Source organism: Alnus glutinosa, chromosome 1 (assembly GCF_958979055.1).
Source record: "Alnus glutinosa chromosome 1, dhAlnGlut1.1, whole genome shotgun sequence".
NCBI lineage: Eukaryota > Viridiplantae > Streptophyta > Magnoliopsida > Fagales > Betulaceae > Alnus > Alnus glutinosa.
The window spans coordinates 49275028-49290061 of NC_084886.1; the positions used below are offsets into that span (position 1 = coordinate 49275028).

General features: G+C 33.5%; 1 protein-coding gene and 1 long non-coding RNA gene across 2 annotated transcripts; one reads left to right on the forward strand and one right to left on the reverse strand.

Moving 5' to 3' along the window:
* Positions 1-6285: 6285 nt before the first annotated feature.
* LOC133862887 (uncharacterized) lies at positions 6286-6746 on the reverse strand. Its single transcript, XR_009899332.1, has 2 exons — positions 6673-6746; positions 6286-6584 (listed from the first exon to the last, which is right to left on the reverse strand). It is a non-coding gene; the product is annotated as an uncharacterized LOC133862887 (long non-coding RNA).
* A 1985-nt stretch (positions 6747-8731) lies between these two features.
* On the forward strand, positions 8732-9868 carry LOC133861213 (uncharacterized). Its single transcript, XM_062296946.1, has 2 exons — positions 8732-8918; positions 9108-9868. The coding sequence occupies exons 1-2, from the start codon at positions 8732-8734 to the stop codon at positions 9866-9868; spliced, it is 948 nt and encodes a 315-aa protein (XP_062152930.1).
* Positions 9869-15034: the final 5166 nt, after the last annotated feature.

Sequence of the window (15034 nt, forward strand, 5' to 3'; positions counted from 1 at the left end):
GAAAAAAATTAAAACTCAGGGGGCAAAAAATAAAGTTTTGAAATTACAGAGGGCAATTAGGTATTTAACTCTCTCTAAAAATCAAAATAGTTCTAGGGATGTGAGCCACCAACCCAATATTTAATCTTAAATTAGTGTTAAACCACCCATCCTTTAGTTCATAAATGAACAAAGATCAAACAAAATCTAATGGAAGTTTTTGCTTCATGGGAATACCCCAAGATTAGAGGAGGTTCTGATGCACCAAGTGAAGTGGGAGGTGAGGTCGAGATTGCTAGCTAGATGCTCGACTGAGAAAATTGTGAATAGTTTTCATCTGGTTGAGAAGTGGAACTTGCAGCCTTTGCTGTATTTGTAATTTTTTGTTCGGTTGTTGCTGATCTTTTGGTTGTTCTGCTGTCATTTTAAGTAGCTTCTGATCCAAGCTTTTTCTGGAGTGTTTATTGACTGATGTGTTTGGTTTATAAAAGCATTTATTCTAAATAAATAAATAAAAAAACTAATGGAAGTTGGTTAAAAGTTTTATTACCCTTATTCATTACAAAATAGTCCTTTTCAAATTAACTAAGGCCCCGTTTGGTAAACCTTCCCCTGCCCCCCAATTTCCCCCCACCCAGCCGGTACGAAGGACATGCTTTTTCAGACCCATTTTGGCAGGAGTCGGTGAGCGTCTTTCACAAGGTTTCCCAATTTTTTTTCCCATTTTACCCCGTCTTATTTAAACCTCAACGCTGCTTTTTCAAAATTGGAAATCTCAAAATTCTGTCTTAACCCCTAAACGACCTGCAACCCCGATTTTTCAAAAATCGAATCCCCATCTCCACTGGTTCTTCTGCTGAATCGTTTGCTGCATCACGTGGCTCTTAAGAGCATCCATCAATGTCTACCGGTCCATCAACTACCCAAAGAGACAGTGCTTTACTCCTCAATTGCTCAACCCTTTTTGGATTCCCATATCAATCGTGCGATATGGGAAGCCCTTTTTTCCCCTCACCCATCGTCTCTCCCATCCACTCAATCTCTCAGCCATCAGAAGGTGCGAATCAACCCTGAGATTTCGATTCTCACAAGCCAACTTCACCTATCTATAAGTGAACCTATAATCTTCCACAAATCACCAACGGACGATGGTTCATAGCTCTTTGAAGTGATTTTCCTCTCAAATAGCTCATCAATGACCCAAGAGCTTTGCCTCTGGTGGCGCATTTCGTCTCCGGCACTCCACGACGTAGACAACGAGGGTTCCAACTACCAAATCATGGTTATAGGTATATTTTCATAATTTCGTTTCTATTTGATGTACCCATAGGATCTCCCTCTTTTGGTGTCTTCATTAGGTTATAAATTTTATTTTTTATCCTTTCCATTTGTGTTTTCTAGTGAACCAAATTGAGGTGGTAATTTAGTATTAGCTTTGGTGGCTGTATATTTGAGGGGATATGTGATAAACAATTTTTGTACATCTTGGGTTTATATGCTTGGTTTGGACTCGGTTTTAGTACATCATGCACAAATTCTACTATTAAAATGAAGCAAATGCCCTGTTTAGTGTCATGTCTATGTGGTTAAAATGTTTGTTGAAAAACAAACCATTTATGTTGTTTATAATTTAATAATAAAATTCAACAAGAACCTTTGAGTGGAACTTCCTCTATTCTGGTCTATTACCATCAGTTATACACGACAATTTATTATAAATACGTTAACACCTATGTTACAAACAAAGGATTAATCACAAGAATTATAGTCATTTAATCATGTGAATGTTGGTCAACATATTGGCTTTGATAATTTATTGTTATGAAGTAGAGGTAAATCAAGTGGTTTGGGACTTCAAAATGCACAAGGCAATTAGAGATACGACATAGAAATTTGTACAACATTCCATTGTTGATATAGGTAGAAATGTGTTCAGTAGAGGTGACCAGATGATGATGTTGTAGAATGTTGGATGATACGCTTAGTCAAAAGTGAAATGCACTTTCAATGGGATTGATAATCCTCCAACCTTTACATGATGTATTTTATATGTCAAATGTTAATAGCATCTTGGTAAATGTTGTGTAAAATACCTTGTTATGATGTAGTAGTCGAATTGTTCATTATTAACATCATTTGTTAGAGATGTGTTGAAATGAAAAAATTGGATGTCTTTAGGTATAGTCTTAGTCCAAACAAAGAATGACAACTGCAACATATTGTGACACCCTCACAATATTGAAAAAAGTTAAACCCTTATTCAATACTGTAACATATTATTGTGATTGGTCACTGTAGTACGGACGGTACTTCCTACGCGCACGACTGACGAATCACAAGGTATGAAGCTTGTTCAATCTTTATATGGTTGTTGTTGAATTTTTTTCACTGTACTGCACTTTGTTAGATTCATGTTGTAACATATTTTAGAAAATTGTTCTACATTTGTTCTAAACCCTTTCTTAAATAGATGTCATTTTTCACAACCCCACGAAAGTCCCCAAGAAAACATTCATCACCAACCCCATCCTCTTCACAAATAAATTCTAAACCCCCCAAAGCGGTATGGACCTCCGACACAGGCTTTGGTGTACTATCTCGTGGAACTAACAAAAAAGGGGGTTTGGCCACAGTTTGGAAAGCATTAACCTACCATCACTGAGCATTTAAACAACACAATTCAAATGGAAGGGTTCCAGTACACCGAACAGCAAGTTAGCAAGAAGATCGATAAATTTAAGTCTGATTGGAAGGACTTCAACGATTTCCTCGGTAGCCGCATAATCACTGGGGGGGGGGGGGGGACGATGTGAAGAATACAGTCTCATGTAGATGAACGTGTTCGTCAATGGGAACAACTGAAATCAGTAAATCTCTCAATTTCATATTATATTTGAGATATTGAAATATGAAAATATATCAATTTTGTATATATACTTGCCATTATTTGAGAAATTGAAATCTGAAAATTACTTATCAATTTTGTAAATATACTTATCATTATTTGACAACCTCATTTACCATGTTTTGCATCGGTACAGGGCACACAAATATTTCAGATTCAAGAAGAATGGACCCCCAAACTACGCCAACTTGAATCTCATCTTCACAGGGTCACGAGCTACGGGGCAATTTAGACATGCTAGCACTATGGACCCGCCGAACGATGACAACGATGACCACGTTGCTGGGTTGGACCTCAATATCTCACCGGCAATAATTGACCTAACAGAGCTGCAATGTCCTCCGCTGCGCATTCACAGGAAGAAAGGTAAGAGACTAGCTTCCCCGACAAGCCATTCGCCAAGGTCGAGCAAGCGGGCGTCGAAAGATAAAGAGATTATGGAAGATCTGACCAAAAATTTCTATGAGATAAGGGACCAACTGGGATAATTAATTAGCCCGCAGGCCTACCTCGTTAGCTAATTAATTAAAGTGCACTTAGCATGACCTAGAGATGGATTGCCGCCTTCTCAACGTCCTTCAGCGGGTGTGCTTTCATCTCAAGCAACGGTATCGAGCTTAAACCTCTGTGAATCTCTGTGAACATTTCTGGGGCCAAAATAATAATCTCCTCCACACACGTATCCTCATATCATAAAACCTTTTTCATTGTCATAAAACATTCTTATTCTTTTCACTTTTCTTGGTAGTACATATTGAATCAACGTGTGGGAGGGTTTTTACATTCATACACTTCTCTTATCATCACTTTCTAAAAGTAGTGACTTCCCCATCTCGGGAACTTAAAAAAATAAGCATTTTACTATGGTTAGAAAGTCTTTCAAAACTAAAGCCTTTATAAAAAAAATTATGATTTCAAGAATATCGTTCCCACCAACAAATTTCATTTCAAAAACTATTTAAAAATCTTTCATGCAAGCAATATAAATTTGAAATACATAACGAGAACAATTATTCGCAAATATGCTAGAATTAATGGATAAAATAATATGATATAAAACAATCTTAGAAGGGGTAGAGGATCTACTTACCTCTCTGAATGCAGCTAAGGAAATTTTTTGACAGCTAGCTAGTCACTTGAGTATAGGTTCCAACAAATTAATACTACATACTCGTCACTAGACAAATACTGACACTACTGTTCGGTTTGCTAGCCTAATGAGAATGGATTCTCGAGGTATGTTGAACGACATTAACCGAATAATAATTAAACCATTATTTGAATAAGACTCAATAAAAGCAAATGTCATAAGAAACATTTCCTATTAGAGTCATGATATAATTTGATGAAGTTTCATGTAGTTGATTTAATAGAAAAGAGGTTATATGAGCTATTAAGACAAACCTCATTATATATATATATATACACATATAAGTTACCTAAATATTATAGTAGGTTGTAAAAGTAATTCCATAAAATATAAAATAGGACTTATCAATACCAGTCCCTTTACTTTTTATATACACGTGTCAACATATATTAAAATAAAGTATTAACACATGCTAAGAACTGTAATTTTGATAAACTTAAGTATCACAAATTATACATATATTTAAAGAAAAGTGATTGATGCATAATTGTTGTACAATAATATTTTTCCATACCCAAAATAAATTGTTAAAAGCACACTGTGGCCATCACGGCCAGAAAAGAAAATGATGAAAAATTTATTAAGGCAGCCCCTCATCTACGGGTAGTACAGAGAATGAGAGAAAATAAATATCTATAAAGAGAAGAAAAAGAGAACAATACAAATAAAAGGACAACCACACAAAAAGTGAGTCAATAGCAAGGCTAAGAAAATAAAAATTATGTGAGGTCTGCTACAGATCAGATGAAGGAGAAACGAAAGACCAAACAATAAATAAGCAAGCTATAGGACAAGGGATCTACTACGGTACTTGGAAAAAAAAGAAAGAGACAAGGATCAAGAAGATCACCTTTATGCAGTATGCCGTGAGAGGTAGAAGCGGGGAAAATCAGAAAATTTGTGAAAGAGAGAGAAGGGGGAAGGGGGGGGGGGGGGGGGGGGGGGGGGGTGTTGGGGGGGCGGCTGGGGTATTCTCCTCTTATGTACATATACATAACTACTTGTGTTTTGACAATTAGGGTCTTTACATGAAATACTAAAAATTGAATATTAAATATGGACAAAAATTTCTTACAAATTGAATTGTATAAAAGTTTATACAATTTATATATAAGAGTGACATGTGTCATTTAAGCATGTGAGAATCATATGTTTTTTTTTATTAATGCTATTAAAAAAATGTAAGAAACACACGCTATTAAGACAACATGTGCTTCTCACATGTCAAGGGACACATGTCACTCTTATACGTAAGTTGTAGGAAATTTCCTACAAACCGGTTTGTAGAAAATTTATGTCCATTAAATATTAATACAAAATATTAAGTGTAAATGGGCATTCAATATTAATATAAAATTATTAAATGTAAAAGCAGGTATTTAATAAAATATAAATGCAGGTATTCAATAAAATATAGAAGTGGGTATTTAATAAAATAAAAGCGATTATTTAATAAAATATTAAATATAATCGTTTTTTTTTTTTTTTTTTATCAATTCTCGTTGCTTAGTCAAACATACTATTACCTAGTTTCTTAATTAAGAGAAAATTACCATTCTATCCTCAAAAGGGGATCAGGGTTATTACACTAGCCAATAGCCATGCTTTATATCTAACGGTTCACAATGTGCCAACTGTTCACGTGAAATAAATGCTTAAGCATTTATTGATAACATTTGTTTCATGTGGACAGTTGGCACATTGTGAACCGTTAGATGTAAAGCATGATTATGATTTAACAATTTGATAATCTCAAATGTTTAAGAAATTTGAAGGGAGTTTCGGTACCATTTTATCTCCAGATTTTCGGTGGACAGCAGCGTGGATGGACGGGGCTTTAACTCCAACGGATCAAAGGACCTCCATGCGTGGATAAGCTCTCCATAAGGTTTTTGATAAACCCTATCCAAGTATCAGAGACGGAGGAGGGGGGGGGGGGGCGGCAGGGGCCATGCCCCCCCCCCCCCCCCCCCCCCCCCCCCCCCAATTTTTTGAAAAATAAAATTTATACAGATGAAAAATAAAATTGTAAAAAAAAAAAAAAAAAAATTCTAGCCCATTGGCCCCTACTCAACAAATTTTGTTGGCCCTTACCCAATTAAATTTTTTTGACTTAACCAAATAAACCTAAAAAGAAACCCACTACAAGTCTACAATCCACAAATTTGCTAAATTGCTATAGACATCAACAGCGCTGTCAAGCACTTAACAGGGCGTTGGTGCCCTTCCAAATTCCAACACAGCCAAACCAAACAACTTAAAACAAAAATATTTATTATTTAATAAATAAAAAAAAACTGAAACATCAAACAAGAATACCTCTTCTAGTCTTCTCCACCCCTCTCCTCCAGATCCTAACAGTTTTGTTAGCCGACCCACACCCACCAAATTCGCCTATCACCACTTCTAGATTCACCATCTTTCTCCTACATAAGAAGCGACCATTCGACCGATCACTGCACCGAAAATTTCAGGGACGGACTGACAAAGTCACGGAGCCAACAGACCCATCGCCCAGCCAGTACAATATTGCTTTGTAAGTTCTCAAATCTGAAATCCCTAAAAAAAAAAATCATTTTTTCCAGTCATATATGGTGAAACCGTGAAGAACTGAAAAAAAGAAGAAAGAAAACTTAACGTTGAAGAGGAAGACAAGAAGAGTTTACTGTTTAGTCTATTTAGAAGAGTCTAGAGTCTCTAGACTAAAGAAAGAGAAGAAGTCAGGATAACTCAAAAAAAGAAAAAGAAGAGGTCAGGAAAAGGCAAGGAAGTCAAACAAAAAATGTAATTGTATAATAATAATTTGTGTTTGCCTTTTCAACTTTTCTCCATCTACTACAGTGAACGGATGGACAACAGCAAGTCACATGTATTGATGTACAAATATAATTTATGTTTAAAAAAAAAAAAAAGGGTCATGCATAATTTGTATTTGTCTTTTCAATTTTTTTCCATCTGCATCGATGGACGACAGGACAAGCAACTGAGCAAGTCAAAAAATTAGGAGAATTAGGACAAATGTTTGCATTGCTCAAACAATTTATTTACCCAAAAAAATTTAAATCTCACATCCACAATAAGAGAATTAGGAGAAACCAAAAATTCAAAACCGCTACTTTTACCATGAGAAGTTGAGAACAGTGAGAGTGAGACTGATTATTTGTGTCATTTGTGAGATTACTTTGTGTTATTGATAAATTATAATAATGTTTAAAGTTAGGGATCAAAAAAGTAGTCCAAGTAAAGTTAATAGGTTAATTAAAATGAAAAATTGGTAAGGGTGAGAATTATTAAATAGCTTAAATAGTTTGTTTAGTGATTATTGAATGCCTCGTTGACGATTTTATTATTATTATTATTATTAGTTTTTACTTTACAATATTATAAAATTTTGATTTTGGAAATTGTTGATTTAATTTGATTTTTACGACACAGAACAATAATTAATTCGCAACACAGAAGTAGTGCGAAACCACTATACGCAAGTTGCACTTTTTGAGGTTAGTTTTCTAAGCTCAATTCCTAATATAAATGGTATTATAATTTGTATATTATGGTTATTAAATATTGAGAATATTGGTTATTATAGTTGATAAGTCTAAACAATTAATTAGAGAATTTAACACGTAAAAACTATTGTACTCAATTTGTTTTTTATTTGAGTTTGTTAATTGCTATCTTACAAATATTTTTTATTGCTTTTCTAAAGACTCTAATATAACCATGTAAATTTATTTGTAGATAATGGGAAAGCCAAATACAATATTTGACTTTTTCAAAAGAAAAAATACACAAAGTTCAAATGCCAATGTTGGTGATGCATCTTCGCCAACTTCTGATATCGTAATTTCTGAAAATTCTTCTAAAAAATCTCGAAGAGTTGACATCAATGAATTTGATATTAGTTCATTGGAGTTTGATCCTGGATTACGTCGTCAGATATGGGAGTATAATGTTAATCAACGTGATGAAATTCGACGAGCTTACATTAAAGCTGGTCCGTACCAATTTATCCACTCAGACTACCCAAAATCCGGATATCGAAATCATCTCGTAGCTTTCAACCTTCGTGGTTCAATCTATTTCCTTCATGGCTTGAATATTCGCGCGAAACAGATGCAGCATTTTGTCTACCATGCTTTCTCTTTAATAAGCCATCTGGACATCCTACGCAACGTGTTTTCACTATAGATGGATTCAAGAATTGGAAGAAAGTTAGAGATGGAAAAAATTGTGCTTTTCTCAATCATATAGGAAAATATCCTAATTCATTTCACAGAATTGCTGAGAGGTCATACGAAGACTTGAAGAACCAATCTCAACATATACAAAATGTGTTTGAAAATTTCACTTCCGAACAAATTGCAAACAATCGACTGCAGTTAAAAGCCTCGATTGATGTTGTTCGAGTGCTTGCATTTCAAGGTGTTGCTTTTAGAGGTCGGGATGAAAGTTTGGATTCAACGAATCATGGAAATTTTCTTGAAATATTGAATTTAATGGTTTCATATAATGAACAGATTGCTGAAGTGATAGCTAAAGCTCCAAAAAATGCCTCTTATACATCACCAATGATACAAAAAGAAATTTTACATATTTTTTCAACCAGAGTGAAGGAAGCAATTCGCAAAGAAATTGGTAATGCAAAGTTTTGCATAATGGTTGATGAAGCTCGTGATGAGTCAATGAAATAGCAAATGGCTATAGTTTTAAGATTTGTCGACAAAGATGGTTTTGTGCGGGAACGTTTTTTTGGGCTTGTTCATGTCGCTAATACTGCGGCACTAACCCTACAAAAGGGTATATATTTTGTATTGTCTCAACATAAATTAGCCATTGAAAATATTCGAGGGCAAGGATATGACGGCGCAAGCAACATGCGAGGTGAGTGGAATGGGTTGCAAGCTTTGATTTCAAATGATTGTTCATATGCCTACTACATTCATTGTTTCGCACATCGTTTGCAATTGACATTAGTAGCGGCATCAAAAGAAGTTATTCTTGTTCATCAATTTTTTACTAATTTGAATTCTATTGTCAATATTGTTTGTGCCTCATGCAATCGATTTGAAGAATTGCGAATTTCTCAAACTGCTGAAATTGCTTACCTGATTGAAATTAATGAGATTGAGAGTGGAAGGGGACTTAATCAAATTAATACTTTACAACGGGCTGGAGATACTCGTTGGAGTTCTCACTTGAGATCAGTTTCTAGCTTGATCAAAATTTTTAGTCCAGTTTGTGAAGTTATTCTTAAAATCATTGATGTGAGAACTACTTCTTCCCAACGAGCAGAAGCAGATTCAGTTTATCAAGTAATGACTTCATTTGAATTTGTTTTCATCTTGCATCTCATGAAAGAAACGATGCAGATTACTGATCATCTATGTCAAGAATTGCAATCAAAATCTCAAGACATTTTAAGTGCCATGAATCTTGTTTCATCTACTAAAGCATATATCCAACAATATAGAGATGATAAATGGGATGATTTACTTACCAATGTGAAGTCATTTTGCGAGAAACGCAGTATAGATATCCTAGATATGAATGCCCGTTATGTTGAGAGGCGAGGTCGAGCTCGCCATCAACAAGCCGACTTTACAATCGAGCAACATTATCGAGTGGATATTTTTTGCGCCTCTATAGATTCTCAATTGCAAGAATTAAATCGCCGATTTAGTGAGCATGCAGTGGAGTTGCTTATTCTCAGCTCAGCTCTTGATCCTCGAGCTGCACGTGAATCTTTTAGAATTGATGATATTTGTCAGTTGGTAAACAAGTTTTATCCGCAAGATTTTACTGATCTTGAAAAGGAACAGTTGGAAATATAACTTAACCATTATAAGCATAATGTAGTCCTACATTCGAGTTTTCAAGCATTGTCAAATATTTCTGAATTGTGCCAATGGTTGGTTAGTACCGGAAAATCAGCTATCTACCAACTTGTTTTTCGAGTTATTGTACTTGTGGTTACTCTTCCCGTTTCTACCGCAACTACAAAACGAGCATTTTCAGCCATAAATATTGTCAAAACTAGGCTTCGCAACAAAATTGAAGACGAGTTTATGACGGATTCTTTAATGGTGTACATTGAAAGAGAAATTGCTGCAACAATTAGCATAGATTCAATCATAGATGATTTTCGGGATTTAAAAAAACGGCGGGTTCCATTTTGATAGGTGTTTTGGATTAAATTTGATGTATTATGAAACCCTTATTTTCTATAATTACTTTTGTTTAGTTTTTTTTATTATTATTCAAAAATGCCTTGGCCCCTGCTCAAAATACTTTCTGGCTCCGTCCCTGCCAAGTATCAATGGTTTAATTGTGTGTTTTCTTTGGGATTTTTATTTTGGACATTGATGATTATATAACTATGAGGATTGCAATTTTGTAATTGGTTTTAATGTTAAATGCAATCATGATGAAATGTTTATTTTGTCTATGAGAAAACTTTTTTATTTTGATTGTACTCAAATTATATTTATTATTCAAAAGATGATAAATGTAATGGTTATGCAATGATATTATTTGAACATGCAACAAGAGGTTTTAATAGTTCATGCCTAGGATAGGCAAGTCATGCTACACCTTAGGTTAGTATAATTTAGGTAGATAATTTGTACTTATCCTAAGATGAGCTACACTTAATCATTGTTTGGGTGTAACTAAGTTAATAAATTTGATAATTCATGCTTAGGTAGACAATCCGTGCTAGTCAAAGGTGGGTTATACTTATTTGTTGATGATGATATTTTCTTGACACTTTGTTGTGTGATTGACAACAACACACAAGTAATATCATGCCTAGAATGGATGTCTCATATTAATATGATAGCCATTGTTACAAGGTTAGTGGTGAAATCAATTCCTTATTTTCCAATTCATTTAATTGAACTCTAATTTATTTTCTAGCACTTAATTTCAGTTGTTAGTTTAAAAAAATAAAAATCACAAAAACATCATTTTATAGGGATAAATTAGAATTGATTTTATTGAGGCTTAATAAATACAACCAACAAATCTCTTATGATCGACATCTTCAATATAGACATTATCTTATAATGATTCGCGCTATTGCGAGTAGTATTATTATTGAAGTTACAAAAAAACGACATCAATCTCTTGATTAATTTTGATATCAGGAAGGGGAGATGACTGCTACTAGTCCCTCCTTTGCTCTGTCTCTGGCTCTCACAAATTACCTCTCAAATTACAATGTCTCATAACTTACAATTTTTATTTTATTTTTATTTTTTTTAATGTAACCTATCAATATATAGTTGAGTTTCAAAAAATTTATGTTGTATAATATACATTTTACTCGTCAACCGTCGAAATTCGAGAGACGTTAAAAGTTGAGTATTAATTAATTTGAATAAGTGTGTACTTTTTCCTATATTATTTATGTTGTTACCAAGCACAATAATGATGAATAATATGGAAACGAAAAGAGAGAGTAAGAGAAAATCAAGACACATAATTACATGGTTCAATAATGACCATGCGTCTACAGGAGTGCGGCTAAATTTCAGTATATAATTTACGGTTACATCATAACATACTTATAAGAAAATCTTCTTGTTTGGTAAGTGATTGTGAATTGGAATATTTATTTGAATAGTAGTAAGAAATGATTGATGTGATATAAAATTTGAGAATGTTTTATAGAAAAGTGAAAAAGTTTTGTTTTGTAGTGGGTTTTTTTGGTTGAATAATAATAAAAAATTATTGATGTGATGTAAAAAGTGTAAAAAAGTAAGAATGTTTTTGATTTGATATTTTTGGGAGAAGTAAAATAAAAATGAAAATTTTATGAATAAGTTACCAAACAAGCTCTGAATACTGGTAGTCTAGTATTACTCTCTATGTCTTAATATGAATCACTTGTTCCGATCCAACACTTTATATGAAAGAGTATGATAAAATAAATAAATAAATAAAACCGATAGTAAAAATATATCATTACCTTGTCAACAAGGAAAAAAAGAAAAAAGAAAAGGCAAAAAAGGGATCCTTAGTACTCCTTTGCGGCTTATTAGCCTAACTTATAAAAATCTGTATAACTCAAAAAAAAAAAAAAAAAAAAAAAAAAAAAAAAAAAAAGAAAAGAAAAGAAAAGAAGAAGCAAAGTGAATAGCATTTCTTTTTTTCTTTTTTATATTTCGTCCAAGTCATTCAAAAACTACAAAATATTTCACTGTATATCATGTTTGAATTTGCAAAATCTACGTCAATTAATTGAACATCAAATTTGAATTTCCACCACCTACCTCTAATTTGAAATCTATGTTGACTGCGTGGGGCCGGCCTGTAGCATGGAAACTATCTCTTTTTGCCGGCACGTAAGAGAATTCACATTGACTTAGCCAAGTAATAAAAAAAAAAAAAAAAAAAAAAAAAAAAAATCTTCATATCCGACTCAACAAAAATGATCGATTAAAGATTTGTTGAGAAAATCAACAATCTATAATTTATATTGACAGAAAAAATTCAGTATGATTCTCACTTTTTTGAGAATAGGAAATTTAAATAAAGACAGAATATTTTAAATGGAAAAATAAAAAAGAAATAGTTAAAATGTTGAGCAAGATGTAATTACTTTGAAAAAAAAAAAAAGAGTAATTAAAATAAAAATATTTGGTCAGTCGAGATGTGTGAATGGTCTACACGTAAGCGCGCGGGTCTATAAAGGCGTTCGTCATAGAGAGGCTGAATTTCTTTTCATCCTATGTTTTTTTTGGGGGGCCATAGATTAGAGGCTGTTGAATACACGACTATTATATAATCTTTATTTCTTTTTTGAAAAAGACTATTATATAATCCGTTATTTACGTACGCACCCTCGATTTTTTTTTTTATTAAATTGGCCTCTATGAGAGACTTTCATGGGTAGTTTTGGGAAAATCGCACAATTCTTTATTAAATTGATTAATGGGTTTAGGCTGTATTAAATTTGTAGATTTATTTTAAAGCTCATTACGATAAATTAATACACGCTAGCTCTAAAACATGTTTATTTAGTACTGGGTTTACAGTTGATCCAAACTAATCTTTAAAATATCAACACTACTCTAATGCACTTTGGGAAAAGAACATTAACTTTGCGTACAAGTTTTCAATTACTTCCCCTTTGTCTTGCTTTTTATAAAGAAAAAAAAGTCTAATTTTTAAGGGAGGCTTCTTTGATGTAGTGTCGTAGTACTGATGTAAGCAGTGGAGAAAAGTCAGGAGATGGAATTAAATCTTTGTGGATAAGTGGAGGTACAAGAAAGCATCTATGGAGACCCATAAAGCTCAAAGTGACAAAATTGACGAGGAACTTAATTTAAAATAAAAAATAAAAAATAGAAGCACTTATTTATTTTAAAAATTGGGCTGGTCTGAATGCATGAACTTCAACAGTGCCAATTGTTTATGTTGTCATTTTGAGCTTATGCTTAGCAACCAATTTTATGTGGAATTTTAGGCATCGGATATTGGATTAAAAAAATAAATAAATAAAAAATCAACAACGTATGAAAACCGGTTATTCGGTTATTAGTGACAACCGTAACTGGTACCGGTTGCAAACTTGCTGTTATGAATTTGCGGTTGTGGTTATTTAAATAGAAATAATCGAGTATTGTGGTTGCGGTTATAAGGAAATAACCACAATCAATTGTAGTATTGTACACCCCTACACAGGAGTAGCCACTCCAAGATTATGTAGGGCTGCTGGTAGCACATAACTTGGTGGTCACTGGCCTCTGAAAAAGAAAAAAAGAGGGGCACTTAGTACTTAGTAGGGGTGGGTTGGTAGCCTACATTTACATTGTAAACCATTAGTCCATAGGATTACCAAGTCAATAAAGCTTTTAGAAGCTTCTAACAACTATAACCAACAATACATTTTATATATGGATACTTAACGGTACTGAAAGGTTGATTATAGTTAATGATTATTGGCTAAAACCTAATTTGCTTATCGATTGAATTAACAAAACTCAATAACCGACCAACCGCTTGTTAGGGATTAGTGGTTTAGGACGGTTAGAGAGCTTTTTAAACCCTATACATATAGCCTTATATATTAACCAATAGAAATGTCTCTTACACTACAGTTGTGCACAACTCATGGCTCATTAACCAAAGGCTTTTCATCCTTTTAAAAAAAAAAAAAAAAACTCTTTTGATTCTTTTCGTTGTCTTTGTTTTCATTCGATCTCCTTTGTCGAAAACCACCAAGTTTATGTAAGAAGCTTCAACCCGATCTCTGTCTCTCTGATTGCCGAAAAACCCACGAAGGTTTTCTTCCAGGCTTATCAAAGAAAATGTGTGCCACGAGGTTCATCTTGGTTCTTTTCTCGGCGATTCTAGCAGGATATTTTGCACGGCATATGGCTCGTTCTTCGCCTGAGACCGACAAGATTTTATAGGACTCGATCAACGGTTAAAAAGACATCAATGATTAATTGGAACTACCACTTAGTTTTGTGTAATGGTTATAAGATAAAAATGTGGAATATGTCATTACTCTTTCTTTCTTTTTTTTAATAATGATTAATCCAATTGTTAGTTGATTGTGTCACATTAGCATTGAGAAATATTTATAAAATAAAAATGTAATTTTTAAGATTACTCTTGTCATCATAACTATACATGTTACTAAGGGACGAAGCCAGTAGCTCTTATGATCATAGGTAAAAGGTCTAAAAAAATTGTTAGCAGAGACTAGTAGGCTAAATTTTATTTTTTTACCTTGTAATTTTTTTTTTACCTTTTTTTTTTAATTATTTTTTTTATAGAATTGAGGGGTAGCCATGACCATGCCGGCCCCGGCCCCCTTAGATCCGTCATCCTTCCCTGGGCTACTTCTTTTCATTTTGTTCAAAGCAGACTCTGACATTTCAAAACATGCATATTCACCATAATTTAGAAAAGAAATATGTACTTAGTTTGAAATTAAGGTGATATATATTATGGGCTAAGGATCTCATATTTGGTAGCATGGTCAT